The sequence below is a fragment of the Phyllostomus hastatus genome, unplaced genomic scaffold (genome assembly GCF_019186645.2).
Source record: "Phyllostomus hastatus isolate PE091 unplaced genomic scaffold, TTU_PhHast_1.1 phas_scaffold_760, whole genome shotgun sequence".
In the NCBI taxonomy this organism is placed as follows: Eukaryota; Metazoa; Chordata; class Mammalia; order Chiroptera; family Phyllostomidae; genus Phyllostomus; species Phyllostomus hastatus.
The window spans coordinates 2,413,490-2,435,366 of record NW_025334040.1 but is presented as its reverse complement, the minus strand read 5'-3'; the positions used below and the strand labels follow the sequence as shown (position 1 = coordinate 2,435,366).

Sequence of the window (21,877 nt, the reverse complement as noted above, 5' to 3'; positions counted from 1 at the left end):
AGGGTCTAAGAGAGAAGCGGCCACTACCTCAGTTCCCAGAGGCAGGGCCATGGCTAGGCTTAGGGGACCTGACCCCCCACCCCCTGCCCCACGGCACCAAGCAAGTTCCCTAGAGTGTGTGGGGGAGACTTGGTCCTGTGCTGTGGGTGGGTGGGGGGGCTGATCTTAGAAGAGCTCATTAGACAGTACCTAGATGGGGAAACTGAGGCCCAGAGAGCTCAGGTGTCTCATCCAAGGCCACAATGTGTGGCCTTGAGCTAAGAGTAAATTTGGGACCAGAACCCAGACTTTCTGAGACTCCGACTCCGTCTCCTGCCTAGTTACCGACTTCTGGAGAGCGAACGCCGACGCATCAGAAGCCCAGCCCGGAGCATCTCCAGCTCCGCCCCTCGGGATCCTTTAAAAGGCGGGACTTGGCGGCCAGCCACCTCCAAAGGCAAGAAGGCTGGGACTTCGGCGGCCGAAAAGGAGCCCGAGCTACATCAGCTCCCGTAGCCGCAACCGGCGCACCCCGACCCAAGATGAGCGGCAGAGTCGGCGACCTCAGCCCCAAGCAGAAGGAGGCTCTGGCCAAGGTGAGCCCTCATCCTGGCCCGCCCCCACCCGGGGCGGCGGCCCTCTCCCTCCCGCGGCGGCGAGCCGGGAAGGGTCTAGGTAGGAGGCGTGCAAAGGTCCTCGGCGGGCTGGTGACGGAGGAAGCAGCCTTCGGCGGCACCTGGCGGCCCGCCGCCCAGCGCCCACCGAGGGGATTCCCGGGGAAGTTTGCCACCCGGGTCCCAGCCCCGAAACGAGCCCTTGGAGGTACCACCTGGGAGGAAGTGGTTGCTTGGAAGCCCTTGGAGGCAGCTCAGGGCACAAAGGCGACATTCATTTCGGGACTGGCAGCGGGGCCCTGGGACCGGGCCCCGGGTCTCCTCCCATTTCCGGGAGGTTTTCCTCCTCCCGGGGCAGGGGCAGGGATGGAAGGGGCCCTGGACGGCTCCTAAGGATGTTTGGATAGACCCTCCGCTGGTCCAAGGCACTCTGTGACCTTGGGCAAAATCCATCCTTCATCTGTGTGCTCTCTGATGAACCGAAACAAGGAGGTTGGACCAGGCGATGTGGAGGGAGGTCTGGAATCCTACTGGTGGGTGACTCCGTGGGCTGGGGTTAGTTTGAGCTGAGAGGAGTCCTCCCTTGTCCTGCAATCCTGGCCTTCCCTGACCGGTGACTTGGGGTGTTGCTCTTGAGGCTGGGAGGTAACCTTGGCTTTGCCTTGGCACCTGGGCAGAGGAGGAGGCAACAGTTCGAAGGCTGCACCCACTCCCCACCACCTGTATCTCCACTTCTGTGTTGTCATTACTGAGAGGGGAGGCTGGCTGTTCTTGGAACCAGAGCCAAGTGGGTCCAGTCTCCACGTTTGCAGGCTCCAAAGCAGGGCAGTGTTCTGCTGCTGGGAAGGGGTGGGGGCATAGGGGTCTCCTGCTGTAGCAGTGAAGCTGAGGCACCAGCTCTCGAAGGCTTTGCTCAGGCCGGGCCTCCCCCATCCCGGGGTGGCTGGAGAGGGAGGTTTCAGATTTTACTGCTGACCTGTGGGGGAAGTCCGGCAGATAAGGGATTAGGTGGTGATTAAACTGGAAAACAGGGGCTGGGTAGGGTCCTTGGCAAGTGGTGGCTTCACGCCTGAGCCCTGGATGAGCAGTTTACCTGGGAGTTGTTTGGGGAATGGGATGGTCTGCATGCTTGGCTGACCTAGGCAAAGGGCAGAGGTGGCTGGTCCTCATTGGTCCCCTCTGTGGCTGCCCAGGAGGTCAGTGACCAGAGAAAGGTGAGTGGCTGGGAGCAGGAGGTACGGGGAGAGCATGGGCAGTGGGTGTGCTCATAGGGCAGAGAACAGCTGGAAGTGGGTGTGGCCATCCCTTGGGGTCACTGTCCACGTTCCTTGTTTGGCACTCCCTGCACTTTCCCCCTTGGTGGCTTCTCACTGCAACTGCTCCTTCCACCCCGATAGCCCTCCTCCCTCCTTCTGCTGCCTTTGATTTCTTTCAAGATTAGTTCAAATGCCATTTCTTAAAACATGAATCCATAGGAGACCACCGTCTTCCTGGCCCCAGTCAGAATCAAACTCTTCCTCCCCTCTGCTCTGCCAGTCGCGTTGCTCTCCCTTCCATGACAACGGGGGTGGGGAACCATGGAGGAGTGTGCGCACTGGCCTCTCCCAGGCCCCGCTTTGCCTCCAGCGCTGCCGATCTCGAGCTGTTTGGCTTGGGGCATGTTACTTAGTCTCTCTGAGCTCCAATTTCTTCATCTGTATAATGGGGACAGTAATACCTCCAGGGACACTGAATGAGGCAGGAATAAGTGCCAAGTTCAGTGCCGGGCACACGGGGAATACGTGGGAAACTGACAGCTTGTGCTGTGGCATGCCCCACAGTGTCTGCTATCGCAGTTAGCCGGGAACACCTCCGGTGGCCCGCCACACTGGAGTGTGGAGGTGCACGCAGCCAGGCAGGGGCAGTGTCTCACTCGCTGCCCACCTCCTCCTGCCACCCGGCTCCCTCTAGCATGATGCGCCGTGCAGCCCACATGCTCAGCCAGTGCCTGCGGAGTTGACTGGTGTTGAGAGGCATCCAGCAAAGCCTCTTTGGAGAGTCCTGGGTAGAGGGCGGTGCAGGCGGGACCTGTCACTCACCCAGCTACCTCTCCCTGCAGTTTCGGGAGAATGTCCAGGACGTGCTGCCCAGTCTGCCGAATCCAGATGACTATTATCTCCTGCGCTGGCTCCGAGGTGAGGGGAGAGGGGGCTGTGGGGGGCTGGGGCAGGGTCCGGTTCTGGGTAACAGAATAGCGCCCTCTGGAAACCCTGGCTCTGGCAATCAGAGAATTGGAGGATTCAACCCTTAGGAACAAAAGGGACCTCTGGCAGTTACAAACCTCCCTACTGGATGGGTAACACTGAGGCACAGAGAGGTGAAGTCACACGGTGTTTGAATTGCAGAAAAAGAGAGGACTAGAGCCCAGGTTGGCTGAGCCCCAGCTCAGTGCCCTTTCTGTCCACTCTGCTGATGGACTCAGGGAAACAGTGGGAGGAAAAGCCAATAAAGGGTCCAGTCATGTGGGAAGTCGGAGCCAGAATCAAGTTTAGAACCAGAGTTCTGGCCCCTGGGAGAAACTGGGCCCCTCTGTGGCCTGTTGGGACGGCAGGGCTCCTGCTGGCAGCAGATTAGGCAGCTTGAAGTTGGGGCGAGAGCTTGGGGAACATGGGGAACACGGTGGGGCGCACGCAGCCTGAACTAGGTCGACAAGACCTCCCTCAAGCCACCACCAGGCTCCAGAGCTCCATGTTCCTTTTCTTTTCTTTTTAAGACTTTATTTATTTATTTAAGAGAGAGGGGAAGAAAGGGAGAAAAAGAGAGAGAGAAACATCGATGTGCAAGAGATGCATCGATCAGTTGCCTCTTATATGCCTGCAGCCGGGGACCTGGCCCGCAACCCAGGCTTGTGCCCTGATTGGGAATTGAGCCAGCCTTTTGGTTCACAGGCCGGCACTCCATCCACGGAGCCACACAAGCCAGGGTAGAGTCCCACATTGTAATTCTACTGCTGCTCCGGCCTGGATGTGGTACCTGGGCCAGGGGTGAACATCTGCCCTCGAGACCTCTCTGGGATAGCAGGACGAAAGAGGGTGCCCAGCTTCTAGCAGGATGTGGAATGACGGAGCTTTGAGTACATGAGGCCAGGTGCTCGTTTCTATTAGCAGCAGGATTAGACTCAGCCCCATGCCCCAGCTCCTGAAACCTTCCTGTTCTTTTTCCTCTTCTCTTGTGTGATTCAAGTCACGTGCCACCCTCTCTGGTTCTTGTGACACATGATCTTTTTCGGTATAGAAACTTTATTACTAGGCATAGAAATAATAGAGAATAAATTCCACTTTCTTAGATTAGCAGAGATTAAGTTGTGAGGGGGAACCGCAGTTCAAAAATTAAAGTACATATTATACCTGATTATTTACTTATAGACACATACACACTAGCAGTCTTGGGGTGGGTGGAGAGCTGGGTTTTGTTTTTCCGTGCAGAAATGGAAGAGACCGACATGCTCTGGGGGACTACTGGCAGGCACCCAAGGGCGGGTGTAGCCAGGAGAGCCACGTGGGGCTCCGTGTACCCCTGGAAGTGCCACCTGCCATTTTCTCCTGGGAAAAAAAAAAAGCTTCAAACCCACACCCCCAGCCCCTTCAGAGAGGGTGGAGGGGCAGTGTGGGGGCGGCAGTGGAGTCAGTCCAGGGCCAGAGGATATTCTGGCCCAGCAGTTTGGTAAAGAGCTGTAGCTAGAAGTGGGCGGGTGGAGAGTGGGAAACCAGCACTGCCTTAAAGGGCCAGCTGTTAGATCATCAGACAAACTACCAAACTGATCTTAGGTGGAGGTGTGGTTGCAGAGAGCTGTGAACAACAACACAGCTCTCTTTTATCTAAGAGGCCAGCCTGGGGTCCTGCAGCTGGTTTTGCAGGCACCCTCAACAGCCCCGGGCCTGGGATACCCTCTTTCTTTGCAGGAACAGCGAAGAGTGTGGTCATCCTCATTTGCCAGCTGAGAAAACAGAGTCTCAGAGAGGGGAGGGCACTTAGCCGAAGGCACACAGCTAGCGTGAAGCAGAACCAGGGCAGAAATCTGGGGCCCAGAGTCCCAGGCCACTGTTCTCTCCAGTGAGCCACGGCTGCCCCTGAAGCCACGCTGTGCCTCTTCCAACAGGACAACTATGTCCTCTGCACTTCATTTGGTGCCTCACACTTCCTGGGCAGGAGCTGAGGCCTGGTCAGACTCTGCTATGAATTTCAATTAGGGTTTTTGTTGTCTCTCTCTCTTCTTAGAAACCATTTCTCTGTCTCCTTTGGGTTCTAAAGGGAACATCTGCAAGGTGCATGACAGCAGAATCTTTTTCTAGCCTAGGTGTGAGCTGGGGTTCCACTCTCACCGCCCCCTTCACCCAGGTACACTTAGTTTTCCCCTGGCCCCAGGCCCCGAGAGCGGGCCCACGAGGCTCCACTGCCTCCCCCTGACTGGGGCGCAGCTCTGGGCACTCCAGCAAGGAGAGTCAGGTGGCAAGATAAAAACCACGAAGTGGTGGCAACCCTAAGAGGGCGCAGAGCAGGTCTGAGTGTACTCACTTTCCAGACCGAGGAAGGGATCAAATAAGAACCCGGGACAGCTGCTGCTAGGTGGGCTTCTCTGGCAGTGCCCTAAGCCACGCTTTGAGCTGCCCCTGACCAGGGAGGGCAGCAGGAGCCCTGGAGAGGCCTGATTCAGCAGGCATGCGGGAAGCCCAGGCCAGGTGCTGCCAGAGGCAAGTGACAACTAGGGGAGGGCTCTTGAAGAAGATTCTGGATGTTGGACCCTAGCTGATAAGGGTTAACTGAAGAACCACGCTGAGATAACGGGGCTCACAGTTCATTGCCACTCCTGTTCCCTGGGAAGATAAGGTCTCTTCTCACAGTTCGGGGTGCCCTCCTATGGAGGATTCCCACTTTCACAGTCCAGCTGGGCTTCCCCATCATGATGTTGCCTTGCATCTTCCCAGTGTCTTTAGCTCATTAGATGATTCCCTCAGAGATGTGCAGTATCTTGTCCAAGGTCAAACAGGGACGTGCGAGGGCTGGGCTGCAGACCTGGATTACATTCCGCTAAAAGCCGCCCCTGCTGCCACGATGGCACATAAAGGGCAGTGGGGAGGGACTTCCCAGGACTGAAGACTGTTCAGCTCTCCTAACGTGTGTCTAGCACCCAGGGAAGGTGTGGCATCAGTCAGATCTCCCGGTGCGCCCTTTGTAGGCATCAAGAGTGGGCTGAGTTTCATGATGGCAGAGTCCGGGGATGTGCCTGGCCATCCTGGGGAACAGCGATTAAAGGTCCAGCGACAGTCCAGAGGGCAGCCCATCTGGCCCAGGCTCCAGGGCTCTCAAGCAGATCTTGATGTCAACAGAGCACCTACCGCTTGGGAGGGACAGTTCATAGGTCAGATGACAAAACTGGTCAGAATCTGGATCTCCAAAGCTCTTGAAAGAATGAAATGAAACTCTGACCAGTACGGCTTATTAGTTGGTTGGGCATCGTCCCGCAGAACTCAGGGTCGCCAGTTCAATTCCCAGTCAGGGCACATGCCTGGTGGTGGGTTCGGCCCCCGGGGCAAAGCGTGCACAAGAGGCAGCCAATCAATGTTTCTCTCCCTCTTTCTCCTCCCCTCTTCCCTTTCTTTAAAAGGAGAATGAAATAAAGCTCATTCTAACAAGATAAAATCGGGTAGGGGGGGAGCCAGAAAACCACCTCACAACATCGGGGATGGATGGAGGCTCAGCTGCAGAACAGCTGAAAAGGATTGGGGGTTTCAGCTGACTGTGTGTCCCACCAGAGTGAAGGGTGTGATCAATGCCAAGAGCGTCCTTAGGTTTTATCGGAGGAGGGTAGACAGCACCTGGTGCTGTGCTCAGCTCTGCACAGCACACTGGACAAGGGGCACTGGCAAACTTGAAAACTTCCGAAGGGACGTTATTTGGGTGGACTTGAAATCAAGCTGTGAGGAACGGTGAAAGGATCGACTGATGGGCAGCGTGAAAGCAGCACAGTATTGGAAAGGTTGTCCCATGGCTGAGGGAGTTGTCCCCTCTCTCTGAGCGTCCCTGGAGCAGATCTCCACTCAGTATAGCCGTGAGGACTGAGTGCGCATGGTAACTCGGATTGTCTGGAAGCAGGTGGCTTTCCAGGGCAGTGAAGTCTTTGTGTTCAAGCTTTAGCAAGACAACTTTTGGGGGTTAATGCATAAAGTAGAGTTGGCCTAGGTGAACTTTTCTATTCTAAAACTTTACAGGAACCCTGAGAGGAGGGCACTCTGTGTCGCATTGGGGTATGCATGTGTCCTTGGAGGACATGGCAAGGTCGACTGGAAGCTCATCGAGCCCTCCATCCTACTGGGATGTTCTGCCAGCTCTGCCCCAGATTACGGGGCAGCTATGTTCATCTTTGAACTGTGGCTCAAGTTCTCAGGACTGGATGTTAGACTGGGGAAGAGATTAACTTTGTGTAAGGGAAAAGCTAAATGAGAGAAAGTCCAGGGTTCACTTTTCCTGAGGGCAGATAAGACCTTTCACCAATTGCATCGACTAGGGCAAAACTCTTTTGACTCTGAAGTTTTAATGCTACTCCTACCTGAACTTAACTTCGACCTGCTCTCCAGGGGCTGTGGTGCTCCAGACGCCCTCAGTGAATGTCCTCATATTAGCTTCTACATGTGGGATGATCTGGGAGGTAGGTGGGATGTTGAGAGAGAGGAGCTGCCCCTAGTATGAGAACAGGGAAATCTTGTCCTTGGATGCCCAGTCTAACCCTGACCCCATTTCCCTGTTACAGCAAGAAGCTTCGACATACAGAAGTCTGAGGCCATGCTCCGGAAGGTGAGATCCATTTGCCTCCAAATCCCATGGCTGCCTCCGTTCCTGCCCATCAGAATCACACTGTGCTTGTTCTTTTGCCCATCCCACTCACCTCCATCACAGCCAGTGGCTTGTGTGATGTAGCTGAGTCTTAGCCGACCACTACTGCCTTGTCCCTCTGGAAAAAGTGCATTCCCTTCCCTGGAAACCCAGAGCTTTCATAGGTCTGGGCTAGCCAAGAACTGGTGTTCTGCCAAGACTTCTAAAACAGGCATTGCCTTCTTTCACGTTCCTGCCAGTTGTCTTCTCATGACTTACCTGTTCATGCTGCCACCTAGTGCTAGATGTCTACTAAGGGGTCCCCCTGCCCCGCTCACACCTTCTTAAAGCCCTGACTGTGTGTTTGCAGCATGTGGAGTTCCGGAAGCAGAAGGACATTGAACATATTACGAGTTGGCAGCCTCCAGAGGTGAGGACAAGTGATCCTGGCCCGCCCCTCTGTCAGGTCACTAGACCACAGTTTGTGTCCTGGGTCTGTGGGACCAGAAGCTTCAGAAGAAAGTCCTGGCAATGCCAAGTGGACACCAATGGTTCCCAGAATGGGTGTGCACTGGTACCTAGGGGAAGGCTGTTGAGGGAGAGAATGATGAACCCAGAGGAAGGCCCCAGGATACATGTAGTTGCCCTGAGTCTGCTCACCAGGGGCCTTGCCTTCTCTGTGTTTTTGCCCAGGTGGTCCAGCTGTATCTGTCAGGAGGCCTGTGTGGCTACGACAAGGAGGGCTCTCCCATCTGGTACGATATCATTGGACCTCTGGATGCCAGAGGCCTGCTCCTCTCGGCCACCAAACAGGACTTGCTGAAGACCAAGATGCGGGACTGCGAGCTGCTCGTGCAGGAGTGTAACCGCCAGTCTGAAAAGGCGAGTGGACCAGCATGGTTGACAATGAGCTAATCGCGGTAGCGGCATTCAAGCAGAAGCAGGGATATCACACAGGGACTTAAACCCAGCTTCAGGGCTGAGGCCTGGGCCTTTGGATTTCAGAGACCAGTGGAATTTTGAAGTTTTAGAGACTAACATGTTGCCAGATTTTAATTTTTCCAAGTAAGGACTTAAAAAAAAATTGCCAGCTACCATCACCATAATGAACCCTCAAAAGTATAGGAATGGCAAAATCTCAGAATACAGGCCAGTCCTTTAAATAGTAAATTTAGTTTCATAAATAACTTAACTACTTCGGGCCCTGGTCGAATAGCTCCGTTGGTTAGAGCATCGTCCTGATACACCAAAGTTGCGGGTTCCATCCCCAGTTAGGGCACATGCAAGAATCAACCATTGAATCACAAATAAGTGGAACAACAAATGATGTTTCTCTTTCTCCCTACCCCCGGTCTAAAAACCAATTGAAAAGGAGAACTTAACTACCTTATTGTTATGTTTCTCATTCATTTGGGCACCAACCAGATCTTTGTCACAGATGACCCTGTCCTTAGACAAGTATTTGGGTATCGCTGGTGTGGATGAGCTAAGAATCTACATTCCTCTAACTCTGCATTTCAAAAAAGATAAGGACGGCTGATTTCCTTACTGAGAGAAAGGCTGAAGAGCAAGCTGGGGCTGCTACCATGACCTTCTCTCCTTCCTTCCCCTCAGCAAATGGAAAGGTCCAATGAGAGGATGCAGTACGTGTGGGGCCGTTTCGACGCTGTCACCCACAAACACGCACTGAGACCTAGTGTGTGCAGGGGCCCTGCAGCCTGGGCGGGCAAAGAAGCACTAGGCGCGAATGCACCTTTAAGGGCTTGGGTTGCACAGAGAACATCTCCGTGCATGAGAAAAGTGGCTGCACAGAGCCCCACAGACAGAGCACTACTGGGTGCTGCACACCAAGGAAGAGGAAGGCCACCAGGTCAAACTGCAGAAGGGAAGGGACCTCAGATGCAGTCTCCGTCCGCCCAGTGCCTGACTGGATGAGAACGAGGAAACCTAGGCAGGAAGGTGACTTGCCTGGACTGCAGTTCTGGCCTGGGGTGATTCTCTCTGTTTGGAAAGCCCTAGGTACAGCCCTGCCCAGATCCAGCTGCAATATGGGCACGAGACACAGTCAGCACTTGCTCTGAACTGGGTGGGCTTCTGCACTGGGGCAGCCTGCTGTGACATTCTGCCCCTCTGTGTCCTGCAGATGGGGAAGAAGGTGGATTCCATCACCATGATTTATGACTGTGAAGGGCTCGGCCTCAAGCATCTCTGGAAGCCTGCTGTGGAGACCTATGGAGAGGTGAGGGGCAGGACTGGAGAGGCAGGGTGGGGGGAGCTGGGACGGGGGGAGTGGACCCCTCTGCTGGGATGCCCTGTGGGATGGGTGAGGTGGCAGGGGCAGAGTCGGGCCTGGAGGAGGCCGGGCCTTTCACCCTGACATGGAAGACTGAGCCCGCTACACTCGGTGATTTTGTTTCCACAGTTTCTCTGCCTGGTCGAGGATAATTATCCTGAAACACTGAAGCATCTTTTCATCATTAAAGGTAAGTTGGGAACTCCAAGTGAGAAAGTCAAATGAGCAGAAGGGGCCAAAAATGTTACCGGGACAGATTCAGGTGGGGAGGACAGAGTGAGCCAAAGGAGAGCATCGAGGACCCTTGACACGCGGGAAGTGCTTTACAGCTCACGCAGCTGTTACCGCTTATTGCTGCCTTGGAGCCGTCCAGCCCCGCGTGAGAGGAAGACCATCCCCGCTGGACTCCTCCCACTGTACCGATGGGGAGGCGCCCTGCTGAGCCTCATTCCCCGGGGCTGCCTGCGTGGGCTGCGCAGCACTAGCACTGGGGAACGTGGGGCCTGAGACACGGGGCACTGTGGACAATACCGTTTGGGACAGAGTGGGCACTGCTTCCAATCTCCCCCTGTCTGGTCTCTGTTCCAGCCCCCAAGCTGTTTCCTGTGGCCTTTAATCTCGTCAAACACTTCCTGAGTGAGGACACTCGTAAGAAGATCATGGTCCTGGGGGGTGAGTAGCTCAGATTCTCCTCAACTCCACAGGATGGTCTGTGGCCCAGACTGGCGATGACTTTAGAGACAGGGCCAGCAGCCACCAGGGCAAAGGTTCCCTCTGCTGGTTTGGTAGCTGCGCGACCCAGGAGCAAGCTGGGGCTGGGCTAGCGTCTCCCTGTCTGTGTTCACGAGAGCACTTTCTCTCAGACACTGGAAGAAAGTACTGAGCTCAGCATTATAGATTCAAAGATGAATGAAACATCAGCTCTTGCCATTAAGGGGCTTGCAGTGTAAGAGGAGAGAAAAGACCTGTAGAGAGAAAGCTATGACAAAGAACTGGAAAAGGTAGTAGAAGGGGCCTGGAGAAGGTGCCGTGGAGGTCACATGAGCCGAGCTTGCTTTCAGCTGGAGGCAACTAGGCATGGCTTCATTTGATGAGCACCTACTATGTGCCAGGCCCTGGACTAGGAAGGTGAAATAGACAAATCCCTTGAAAAGCTCTAGGTCTCTTGGGGAGGCACAAAGCCCACTTGACCTAGGGAGGAGGTGAGACCTACCTTGGCCAAGGGCAATGGGGTGAGGAAGAGTTGCCAGATGAAGCAGGGCGGCAAGCTGTCGGGCAGAAGGAACAGCACTGAGCAAAGGCCTTACACACTACGGCACAGGCAGCTGCAGAACGTTTGGCAGGATATCGCAAGTGACGAGGCTGACAAAGGAGCCAAGAGCAACTCACAGAGAATCTGGGGCACTATGCTAAGGAGCTGGGCCATCACTCTACAGGCCTCTGGGAACCAGAGGTGAGCTGTGAGCAGGGGATAACCAGGATCAGATTTTAAATTGAGACACCGTATTGGCAGGATCGTGAGGGACAGATGCCAGTTTGCTCACTGTGGGCACAGTCCATGCAGCAGGTGTCGCAAGCCTGCGCTGGGGCAAAGGCGGTGGGCACAGAGGGGAGAGAGGATGGGTTTAGGACTTGTTTAGGAAGTAAAACAGAAGAACTCAAAGGACTGGATACAGGGAGGGACGAAGAGAGATCTAGAATGACCCCCTAGTGTCTGGTGTGACTAAGTATTGCAGTCACTGTAATGCAATTAGCTCAGTGGAGGAACACAACTGGAAGAGTGAGCTTCAAGTGAAGTCTGAAGAGTGTGTGAGATGTACAGATATTGGAGATACTTGAACCTGAAGCCTAGGGGAGAACTCCAGCCTGGAGATTTGGGAGCTGTCAGATGTTGGCAGCAGCTAAGACCTTGAGAACAGATAAGACTGCCCCCAGAAGAACAGAGGCTGAGCCTTGGGGGATATCCAAGCTCAAGGGCAGGCAGAGGAAGAGGAGCCCATCAGGGAGACTAAGAAGTGATGGGGAGGTTGTCGGAGAAGCAGGTGGGCAGGGGTTGGGTATGAAGGAGGCAGGGAGGACATCTGGGCACAAGGGAAGCCAGTGGGGAAGATGCACGGGAATCGAGGCAGCCGGGGACAGACAGGAGTCAGTTCTGTGGCAGCATCAAGAGGAGAGGTGGGAGAAAAGGCTCTGAAGGTGGGTTGGGACCAGGTAGATCATGGGAGACTTGAGGCCACCTCCAGACTTGAACCCGGGGGTCGGTAATAGGGACTCTGGAGGTTTCTGAATGTTCACCTTCAGGCAACACACTGAAAGTGGAGATTTTCCAAATGTGTCCTAGGAGTGGAGTGAGGCCTTCTGGAAAGTCCAGAACTCCTAGGTTCTTGTCCTAGCTCTGGCAGCAACGAGTTCCGCTTCTTGCCTCAGTGACTCTGTAAGATGGGGAAGAATCCCCTCTGGCCTTTTCCGACTCTCCAGCTGAGCTGGGGGGAGAAATACAAAGTCCCAGCAATGGCTCTGGCGATTTTGGCTTCTCTGCCGCTACCACCCACCGTGAGCATGAGACGCTTAGGTTTCCTGGCAGCAGAGCCGTGGAGGAGGTTCAGTCTGTTCTTCCACCCACACCCGAAACCCTCTCAACCAAACCCACCTCGGGCTGAGAAGGTACAGGAACTTCAGCAGAAAAGGGAAGAAATTCACTCCGGGCTGGTCGCTGGAGCTTAGTGGCACAGATTGAACCAGCCCGCGATCACAGGTGCTGCATGGACTTGGGTCTCTGCACCCTGAGGCTGGGAGATCCGGGACAGCCCCTGTGGGTTCCCGGGCAGTGCTGCCAGCGGCAGAGTGCACCGGGCAGTGCGCCAGACCTTGGAGCTTTGGCTTCCAGCATCAGCATGGAAAGGTTTCTGGTATCAAAATATTGTACGTGGCTGGTGTTTGTTGAGGAGCTTGGAATGGTGAAGTGGCGCAAAGTATGGGTTGTGCTAGAGTCAAACTCTCGTAGTCAGGGAAGGGCTCAGTTACCAGAAAATGAGCCAAGTCATTGGCAGCTAAAGAGCCTAAAAAAATAACAGGAGCAGACATGAAATTATGGCTGGGGTAAAGCCAAGTGTAAGCGGTCCCTCCCCATGGATGAGTTCATTCAGTCACAACGATGTGCAGACAAAGTGGGGACAAGACACACAGCTCTGCCCCGCCGAGGTCAGTGGAACCAGGACAGGTCTTGGTGCTTCTGGCCCTCCTGCCTGCTACGCGCACTGTTCCCTCTGCAGGGAGCACGCTCCCCTCCTCCCTCTTTCCCTCCTGCTCGCGCTACAGATGTTTGCATCACCTTCCTGGGAGTGATAACACACGCTGCTCCCACGTGGAGGGCACTTCAGAGTTCACAATACCCTCTTCAATGACTTAGGTCACTTCACTCCCACCACAGCCTGGCCAGAGGCCTGGGGACAGGACCCCACGTCTCCTGACTCCTGATGCAGGGCAGGGCACTCCTGGGGGGGGGGAGGCAGGGGCTCCTCCTGAAACCCAGCAGTACTCTGCCCACATCCTGTGCCCTAATACCTGTGTTTTGTGTGCGGGGGTGGATGGAGGGGTTTTTTTTTCCTGCCTCTTCTGTGCAGACTGCTAGGGCTGTGATGAAATCTTACCTAGTGGTCACCCTTCTTCCTCCTTCTCTACTTCTCCTGCCAGCAAACTGGAAGGAGGTTTTACTGAAATATATCAGCCCTGACCAGCTGCCTGTGGAGTATGGGGGCACCATGACTGATCCCGATGGAAACCCCAAGTGCAAATCCAAGGTATGGGCCCCAGGGGCTGGAGGTGACCAGGGAAGCCTGCCTCTAATGCACATTCCAGCTCACTCCATGCTCTGCTTCTAGATTAACTATGGGGGTGACATTCCCAAGAAGTATTATATGCGAGACCAGGTGAAACAGCAGTATGAGCACAGCGTGCAGATTTCCCGTGGCTCCTCCCATCAAGTAGAGTACGAGATCCTCTTCCCTGGCTGTGTCCTCAGGTAGGGTTCTGGACCCTTCCGGGGTACCTCAGCCCTTCAGCCGCAGGTGCTGGTGGACGGCTGGGGTGAGAGGAGCCCTGGTGGCAGAACCCCAGAGACGCCCTGATCATGCCGGCGCGGGCGGGTGTCCCCTGCAGGTGGCAGTTCATGTCAGAAGGCTCGGACGTCGGTTTTGGAATTTTCCTGAAGACCAAGGTTGGGGAGCGGCAGAAAGCGGGGGAGATGACAGAGGTGCTGCCCAACCAGAGGTACAATGCCCACCTGGTGCCTGAGGATGGGACCCTCACCTGCAACAATCCCGGCGTCTGTAAGTATCTCTGTCTTGGCTTGAAGCTCCTGCCCTAGATGTCTGCCTCTTGGGTCCCTCTTTCTCCAGAACTGTAGGCTCTCGGACAGTTAGAACTAAATGCAGAACTCCATCAGTTCCACTTTGCCCTTGCACAAGGGAGGAGACTTAGACTTGGGGAGCAAAATGACTTGCTCGCGGTGACCCAGCTGGTTGAAAGCAGGGTGGGATTCTGACATGATCCTCCCAGGCAGAGGCCAGTCGCAGAGCTAGCCAATCCCAGGGGATGTCGGTCCAGGTCTCCCTGGGTTTGTGACTGCGACCAGACACCTCTTGGGAATTCTTCCCCCCCTCCCCCAAGTCGGAGTGGCCAGGTGGGTGCAGGGATCACGGGGTGAGCAGGGCCCTGGGAAGCCCAGCCTTGACACCTCTGCACATGGAATGTGAGCAGGAGCTTTAACCCAAGAGGAGTAAGAATAGCAGAGAGGCACTTGAAAAGGCGTTTAACCTCACTCAACTTTGCAATTATCGATTAAGATGTCCTTCAACTCAGCAATGCCACCTCTAGAAATTTAGTGTGCAGAAATATTTATACAAAGATGCAAAGTCGTGAGATGTCCTCTGAAGCCTGGAAACTGGCAGTACAATTCAATGGCCTTAATAAGGTCTTGTCAAATAAATTAAATAAATTATGGTCCATCCATACAATGGAGTATCATATACCCATTAATGAGAATAAGTTGACATGCAAGATGTCTGATACCTGTTAAATAAAGTACAAAATATAGCATATATGGTATACATTCACTTTGGTTAATAACAAGTGTACTCAGAAAAGGACTCCGGGGGCTCTACAGTAACTCTCACGGTGGCGACCTCTGGGGCGGCAGGAAGCTCACAGGGGGATTTCATGGGCAGCATCCTTGTATTCAGCGTTGTTTCATTATAACGTTGATGAGGAAAAAAAGATTCCCAGCCAGGGCCAGTGTCTGTGCGGAGTTTGCACATTCTCCCCATGTCTGTATGGGTTGCTCTGGGGACTGTTTGTCATTTTCCCCCATGTCCCAGAGATGTGCACGTAAGGTGAACGGTGTGTCTTACCTGTCCCAGGATAACGAGTGCGTGTGAATGCGCCCTTCAAGGGAATGGCGTCCTGTCCAGAGCCGGTTCCCGCCATGCTCCCCGAGCCGGGGGCGAGGCTCTGGCCACCTGCGACCCTGAACTGAAATAAGCTAGTTGGAAAATCACTACTTTACTCGTGTGTATTCACCTTTCTTAAATGTATGCATAGCTCACATGTATTTCAATGTTTAATATTAGAAGAGTTCGGGGTATTTATTTAGAATTTTGGTGATGTTTTTGTGACCAGAAATATGCCTTAGGAACTATACAAATTGGCCTATGGTAAAACTGGTTTCATTATACTACGCTGTTTCACTGAAAGGCACAGAGGCTACTGATGAGGTTAAGTGAGGACTTACTGTAGTTCTGCAAATGCAATTTATTTTACAATGACCACATACTACATTTATAAGCAGAAAACCACACACACGCACACACACCATCAAATCTCTACACTCTTTCCTGTCAGAGCCGAGGGACCAGGCGGGCACGGAAAATCAATGAGAGCAAGGGCTTTAGCATCGAGTTGAGCAGGACTTGACTACTGACTGAAGTCCTTAAGCAAGTGACTCAGCCTTCCTGAGCTTCAGTTTCCCAGTCGCTCCAATGGGGATCAAACTCTCTACCTCACAGTGACCCGTGGTAATTTAGGTGTGATAAGGCCTGTGAAGCACTTACATAATACCTGGCACTGGCGAGCACCGAACACACCTGAGCCACCATTATTGTTATGTGGGCAAGACCTGCGGGAGAAGGGCCATCCGGGAGCCAGTGCTGGAGATGGGAGAAGCCCTGGGCTCCCTCTCTGCAGCGGCACTGCCAGGAGATCTGAACTAGCCCTGCAGATATCTTGGCCTCCGGACTTCACCATCTACACCATCTGCACCTCAACACCATCACCCCAACCCCAGAAACTGTGTCCTCTCCCACACCCCGGGCAACTTTCGGTCTCTACGGCCACCTCCTCACAGATGCTGTGTGGCATGGCTCCCCGAGGAGGAAGAGGATTCTTGTTAGTGAGCAGCCAGGTCCTGGGGGAGAAGGCACGTACAGTGTGCTTTGGCAGGAACCGGGCATAGTACTAGCCCAGATACTGTCATCCACAGAGCGTAGATCATTTGTACATGTAAGTTTGATTTCCTTCCTCTCTCCCTCCTTCCTTTTTTTTTCTTTTCTTTTCTTTTCTTTTCTTTTCTTCCTTTCTTCCTTTCCTCCCTCCCTTCCTTCTTTCTTTGACAGGAAAGCTGAAGTAGAGAGAAGGGGTGTTCTCTCTTGCACAAAGTAACTTGCATAGATACCAAAAGACAGAAGACGCCAGAGACTCTTTGGATCCTGGTCCAGGATCTCTTGGCTGGAGACTGCCCTAGAGATGATCAGGTCCACCCCTGATGTGATAGAGGAGAGAGTCCCAGGCCAGGGAAGTCATTTATTCAAGATCACACAGCCAGTAGCAGAGCCCAGCCCATTTTGCAGCCTTGCCCACTACCCTTCTATAGTTTCTGAAGGACACAGGTTGAGAAAGGACCATGAAGCTTTTAACACATTCAGGCTTAGGCCTGCAAATCCCGAAATTATTTTAGCTCCTCTTGGATACATTCCCGGATGGAACATTCACCTGCCTGTGGGGCCTTAACTGGGAACTGCTTGTTGTCCAGTCCCAGGGGGAAGAGAGGCAGGCCCCAGTGTCCACGTCCCCTTCCCAGGAGCAAAGACAATGAGGTGGGTCAGCTGTTGTCTGGGGCCACAGCCCAGGTTAGACCTGCGCCCAGAGAGAACCCGGTGTTCGGGTACAAGCTCACCCGTGGGAGGGCAATGTCCCTGGAGAACCAGGCAACCCCTGCAAAGTGGAGCACGGTCCCCCAGCGGAGAATCGCAGACTCTGTGCCTGCCTCCGGTGGCAGGAGCCCATTAACTCTCCCCAGGCCGCTCTTGTCCTTGACCAAGTGTCCTCAATTCCTGAGGAGGAGAAACAAAGTCCAAATTGATTTCGCTTTTTCCCCCCTCCTTCTCCACTATTTCCTGAGGGCCTGGGCGTAGAGTACTCTACTAGGAAAGAAAAAGATTCAGAAAAAGAGATCTGGACGTTGCCAGGAGTGGCAGATGCGGTCCAGAAGGCCTGCCGCGCTGAATGAGGGTTAAACAGCACTGTGGGCAGCGCAGAGACGAAAAGAGCCCAGCGGGCAGCAGGGGGCCTGGCTTCTGAGTCCCGCTTGGCCCCTAACTCTCTGACTGTTTTGAACAAGGGTCCCTAAATAATTCAGTTTTCCTCACCTCCTTAAAATGAGGGGAATAGAATAGGCTAGAGCCTATTAAAAATCAATGGAATTTCCTACTTGGAGAAATAAAAGGAAGCTAATTTAGAATATATATATATTTCAGTACATTAATGAGAGGCCACAATACAGCCACTGCCCCCCCCACCCTTCAGAATGGCACCTTTCCCACGGGAACCACTGCCCCAGAAGGTCCATGATGGACCCCAGGGGATCTGAGTTTGTGTGAAAATTCCATCTGATGACAAAATCGTCAAATTCTCAAGGGGGTTGTTTCCCCAACAAAAGTTAAGGTGTCCTTGCTTGGAGGATCTCTGGGGGCTCTGCGAGTCTGTGACTACATGATTTGTGTCAAAATGAACCTCATAATTCATGACCTCTACTTCCCTCGGGACTGGGCCTTGGAACAGCTCCTTCCTTGTTTCTGAGGGTCGACTATCTTGCTAGGCAGAGCCACCGCGATGGTGCGTGGTCCAAGGAGCTCAAAGCCTTCTCCTGCACAGCTGACTCTGGTTGCTAAAGCTCTCATCCATGGCAGAGAGGAAGCGCCTCTCTTGCCAGAGGGACTATGGGTCTTGAAACACCTCTGGCACAGAGAGAAAGTCAATGACTGATACTTATTTCACACCAGGAAGAAATGGTGGGTGGTGTGACTACCCTCAGGCTAAACTATGCATTTTATCTGGGGGCAGGAAAGGGGAAAGGTTAAGTCTCAGAATTAAAGATACAGTTTTGTTTTTTTTCTGGGAAAAGTGAGAAAAGACCAGGATAGGGAAGGGGCAGAGCTAGCTTTTGTTTTCACACTCTGTTCTCTTGAAGGAGTATTTGACTGAAATGCAACAACCTGTCAAATCAATCAATCAATTGATCAATCAAAGGAGGGTTAGATTAAAGGCAATCTGTCCCTTAGCCAAGGCTGGAAAAGCCCTTTCTGCCAACCATGTGCCCATTTTTTCTCCCTAGAGGAAGCCACTCCTAACAGATCTTATCTATTAGCTTATCAAATACTTCCCATCCCTTTAGACCAGGGGTGTCCAACCCGAGGCCCAAAGGCAGCATGCGGCCCAACACAAAATCATAAATTTACTTAAAACATTTTTTTGCTCATCAGTTTTCATAAGTTTGTGTATTTAATGTGTGGCCCAAGACAACTCTTCTTCTTCCAGTGTGGCCCAGAGACACCAAAAGGTTGGACATCCCTGTGGGGTAGACGAGTTACATATTGCCATAATACACAGGACATGTGCACACATGTATACAGTCATAGGAATTACCGGAACATCTGTTATTCAATGCATGTTTGAAGGAATTTTGAAATTGTAAAACCTGTCGCAGGATTTGAGAAAACTCTCCTTTCAGGCAAGACTGGGTGTGTTCAGGGCATGTGGTCATACCGAAAACTTTCCTTTTAGAACAAGAACCTGAATAGAAAACTTGGGAGTGTAGGTAGACAAAGTGGCAGAGCCAAAAAAAGTTTTTTTTACATCTATAGTAACAAAAATGTTACAAACTATTTATAAGATGTTCTGCAGTTTGCTCTTTTGGCCTAAGGATACATTGCGGATAATTTCCCCAGTCACTTGTGAAGCTAACCTCTTTCTTTTAATATCAGAACAGTTATTTCATCATATGGATTGCAATATGAACTTTTTAAGCAATTCTTTGAACATTTGAGCTTTCCCAAGCTTTTAGGTCTTACAAACAGAGGTGCAATGAGCATCGTTGTCTGTTTATATTCCTGTGAGGTAAATTCCTGGTTCAAAAAGTTTACACAGGGTGGGGCTCCAGCTCGGGGAAATTCCGGCTTTGTCACTTCCTCACTCTGCAACGTGGTGACCTCCTTTTTTACAGAACATAAACCAGGACTAATGCTGAACTCATAGTTATTTTGAGGAAGAGTGAAATAACATATAGATTACCAACCTAGTGCTGAGACACATAAATTGCCAATGTTACCATTACTATTATTATTGTAACAACTACTGCCTCTACAAGTTCTGCTCCTCCTCCGCCCCCACTTTCAAAGCCCAGTTCAAGCTCTATAACTCCTCTAAAAAGCCCTTCACAGAATTGCAGTTTATAGGGCTTTCTCTTTCCAAGTGTTACAGATGTGGTTGTCTCACTCATCTGGCACTTGGCATGGTCTTATATATATTTTTCTGTCTCCATGATCATCTTGTCAGTCCAGCTAGACTTTTTTTGCAGAAGGTAAAGGACCATTGCTTATGCTACCTGCATCCTCATTAACCTACCGCATTGCCTTGCTCAGTCAATGAAAAGCCCTGTCCCCAAACCCTTTGTCAGAATTGCCTAAATGTCTGGTTTTATGCCTCCCCTCAGATGTCCTGCGGTTTGACAACACCTACAGCTTCATTCATGCCAAGAAGGTCAATTTCACTGTGGAGGTCCTGCTTCCAGACAAAGCTTCAGAAGAGAAGATAAAACAACTGGGGGAAGTCACCCCAAAGTAACGCCTCCTCCCACAGAAGGCCTGGCTCCCTCAGTGTCTCCCTGTCAGTTTCTACCCCTTATAGCAGTCATTTTCCCAGCACCCTGATGCCAAAAGAAACTGGGCTAGAAGAAAGACTCAGCTGAGCCTGAGAACTATGATTTCAGAACTAGGAAGAGGGAGCATAGCAGCAGTGAGTCTCCTTGCCTTTCAAGTTAGAGTCCCTAGGAGCTGGGGACTGTGATAGGATCTATTTGTCCTGCAAGCTGTGCCAATGTCACCTACCTGTGACAGCTGAGACAGGAAGATGGTACCACAGGGTGGCAGCAGGGAAAACATTAGAGAAGGGGAGAGATTGAGACTTAACATTTCAGGGAAGCCTGTGGCAGGGGAGGAATGTGCAACCAAATGAACATATAACCTTAGATCATGAGGAGTAGCAAGGTACCCAGTTGCTAGTTATGGTGGAGGTCAGAGGCTCTTCTAAACTTTCTATCACTCAGGCTGGGATCCTTTGGCTTTTCCCAGGTCTCAGGAGATGGTCCAGGGTCAGCACTGATCTTCCCACTCAGGGGTAGCCAGGCAGGTCTTTCCCTCACCTTGAGAACTTCAGCAACTCCTGGGTACCACTGGCTGCCACTTTGATTACTAATAATTGTCATTGATTCAGAGCTTCCTCGGACAGTGAGCTTTGGTCTGGTACCCAGCCACTGTCCTCCAATGAGAACAAAGCACAGGGAAATTACCTCCAGGGATCTCGGCTCTGGGAAAGGGATGGGAAGAGAGGCTGGGGTAGATGTGAGTCCTGAGACTTCCACTCCCCCGTTCAGTGTCGCCAGCTTCTCATCAAGTAACTCTTCATTTGATTAGCCACACCAAAATGATAAATGGGATCCAGACAGAACTCAGGGCATTTGCCCGCTGAGTCTTCCATGGTGCCCGCCAACCCGCTTCCTGACTGACCTGAGCAAAGTCTTGGCAGTATGGTGGGTGCTATGGGTTCCTAGTGCCCGGTGGGGCCAGCAGCTGGCAGAGCCAAGGTCAGGCCCCACCGGGCCTCGAAGGTCTCCAGGTCCCCCCCCGCCCCCCCCCCCACGGTGATAATCAGGGATAACCACGGGGCCGCTCGGGGACCAGGAGCTGGAGGGCACGGACCCTGCCGGTAGCCACAGCACTAATCACAATCCCACTTCCTGCAAACGCAAACCAGTGTCTGGGCTGCACAGGAGCTCAGAGCGCGGAAAAGCGGCCCAGCCTGGGGAGCTGGTCTGGAAAAGCTGAGGGAGCAAGAGGAAGGGGCCCGAGGCTGAATGGGCCCCAGTCAGAACCCTCAGGAGGACATCCCGACCTTGGTTTACAATGCTCTGTTAGGAAAATTAACCAATGAATAAAGCAACGTGCAGTGCGCAGAGTGCAAGTCAATGCCTCCTGCATCGCAACTCACTACTCAGCACCCAGAACCTTAAATTTCTGCTTCAGAAGCCTAGCAAAGGGTACCTGCCACTGGCGGGGCACATGCGCAAAAACCTCACGCTACTTATCGGGCGTTTGCTTTCCCATGGGGCCCGATGGCCAACTTGCCTTCTGATTGGCCTGGCTGGTGGACTGTCTTCGCCCTCTTTGTTACGGGCACTAAGAATACTCCTGGCTTCCTTCACAGTCAGGGCAGAGGCCCCGCCCCACTCGGGCTTCTCAGAGCGCAGGACGGTTTTTGCGCGTGACACTTGCGGGTCTAACGGCGGGTCTAACGGTAGCGCCCAGTGCTAGCGGTGGGCCTTCTGTGGGAGGGAGGCTGGGAAGCAACAATCACGTGGTATTAGGGATCGTCTCCTAATTCCGCGCCAGCATTGCCAGTGTTTCAGGGGCTGAGGATCTCTTTGAGCCTGGAGCCCAGCTTCCGGAGAAGCGTAGTAACCTCTAACCGGGCTACGGACTACCCGTACACGACCCTACAGAGACAGCGACACCCAGGGCTGAAAATGGGAACCTCA

The 21,877-nt window shown here is 52.9% G+C and overlaps 1 protein-coding gene across 2 annotated transcripts; it reads left to right on the top strand.

Moving 5' to 3' along the window:
* Positions 1-436: 436 nt before the first annotated feature.
* Positions 437-21,303, top strand: SEC14L2 (SEC14 like lipid binding 2). Of its 2 annotated transcripts, none has more exons than XM_045826868.1 (12): positions 437-575; positions 2,692-2,767; positions 7,381-7,424; positions 7,813-7,872; positions 8,136-8,324; positions 9,586-9,681; positions 9,865-9,925; positions 10,324-10,407; positions 13,429-13,535; positions 13,617-13,756; positions 13,894-14,063; positions 19,778-21,303. In XM_045826868.1, exons 1-12 carry the CDS (start codon positions 522-524, stop codon positions 19,906-19,908), a joined length of 1,212 nt encoding a protein of 403 aa, XP_045682824.1. In that variant the 5' UTR covers positions 437-521; the 3' UTR covers positions 19,909-21,303. The 2 variants fall into 2 exon arrangements, with proteins under 2 accessions (XP_045682824.1, XP_045682825.1); XM_045826869.1 differs by lacking the exon at positions 437-575 and adding an exon at positions 683-801.
* The last annotated feature ends 574 nt before the right edge of the window (positions 21,304-21,877 follow it).

Excerpts from the sequence above, each read along its gene's own strand:
- SEC14L2 (XM_045826868.1), top strand. The coding sequence starts at position 522 with ATGAGCGGCAGAGTCGGCGACCTCAGCCCCAAGCAGAAGGAGGCTCTG. Across the intron at positions 7,873-8,135 it reads CGAGTTGGCAGCCTCCAGAG|GTGGTCCAGCTGTATCTGTC; the intron begins GTGAGGACAAGT and ends GTTTTTGCCCAG. Across the intron at positions 9,926-10,323 it reads GCATCTTTTCATCATTAAAG|CCCCCAAGCTGTTTCCTGTG; the intron begins GTAAGTTGGGAA and ends TCTCTGTTCCAG.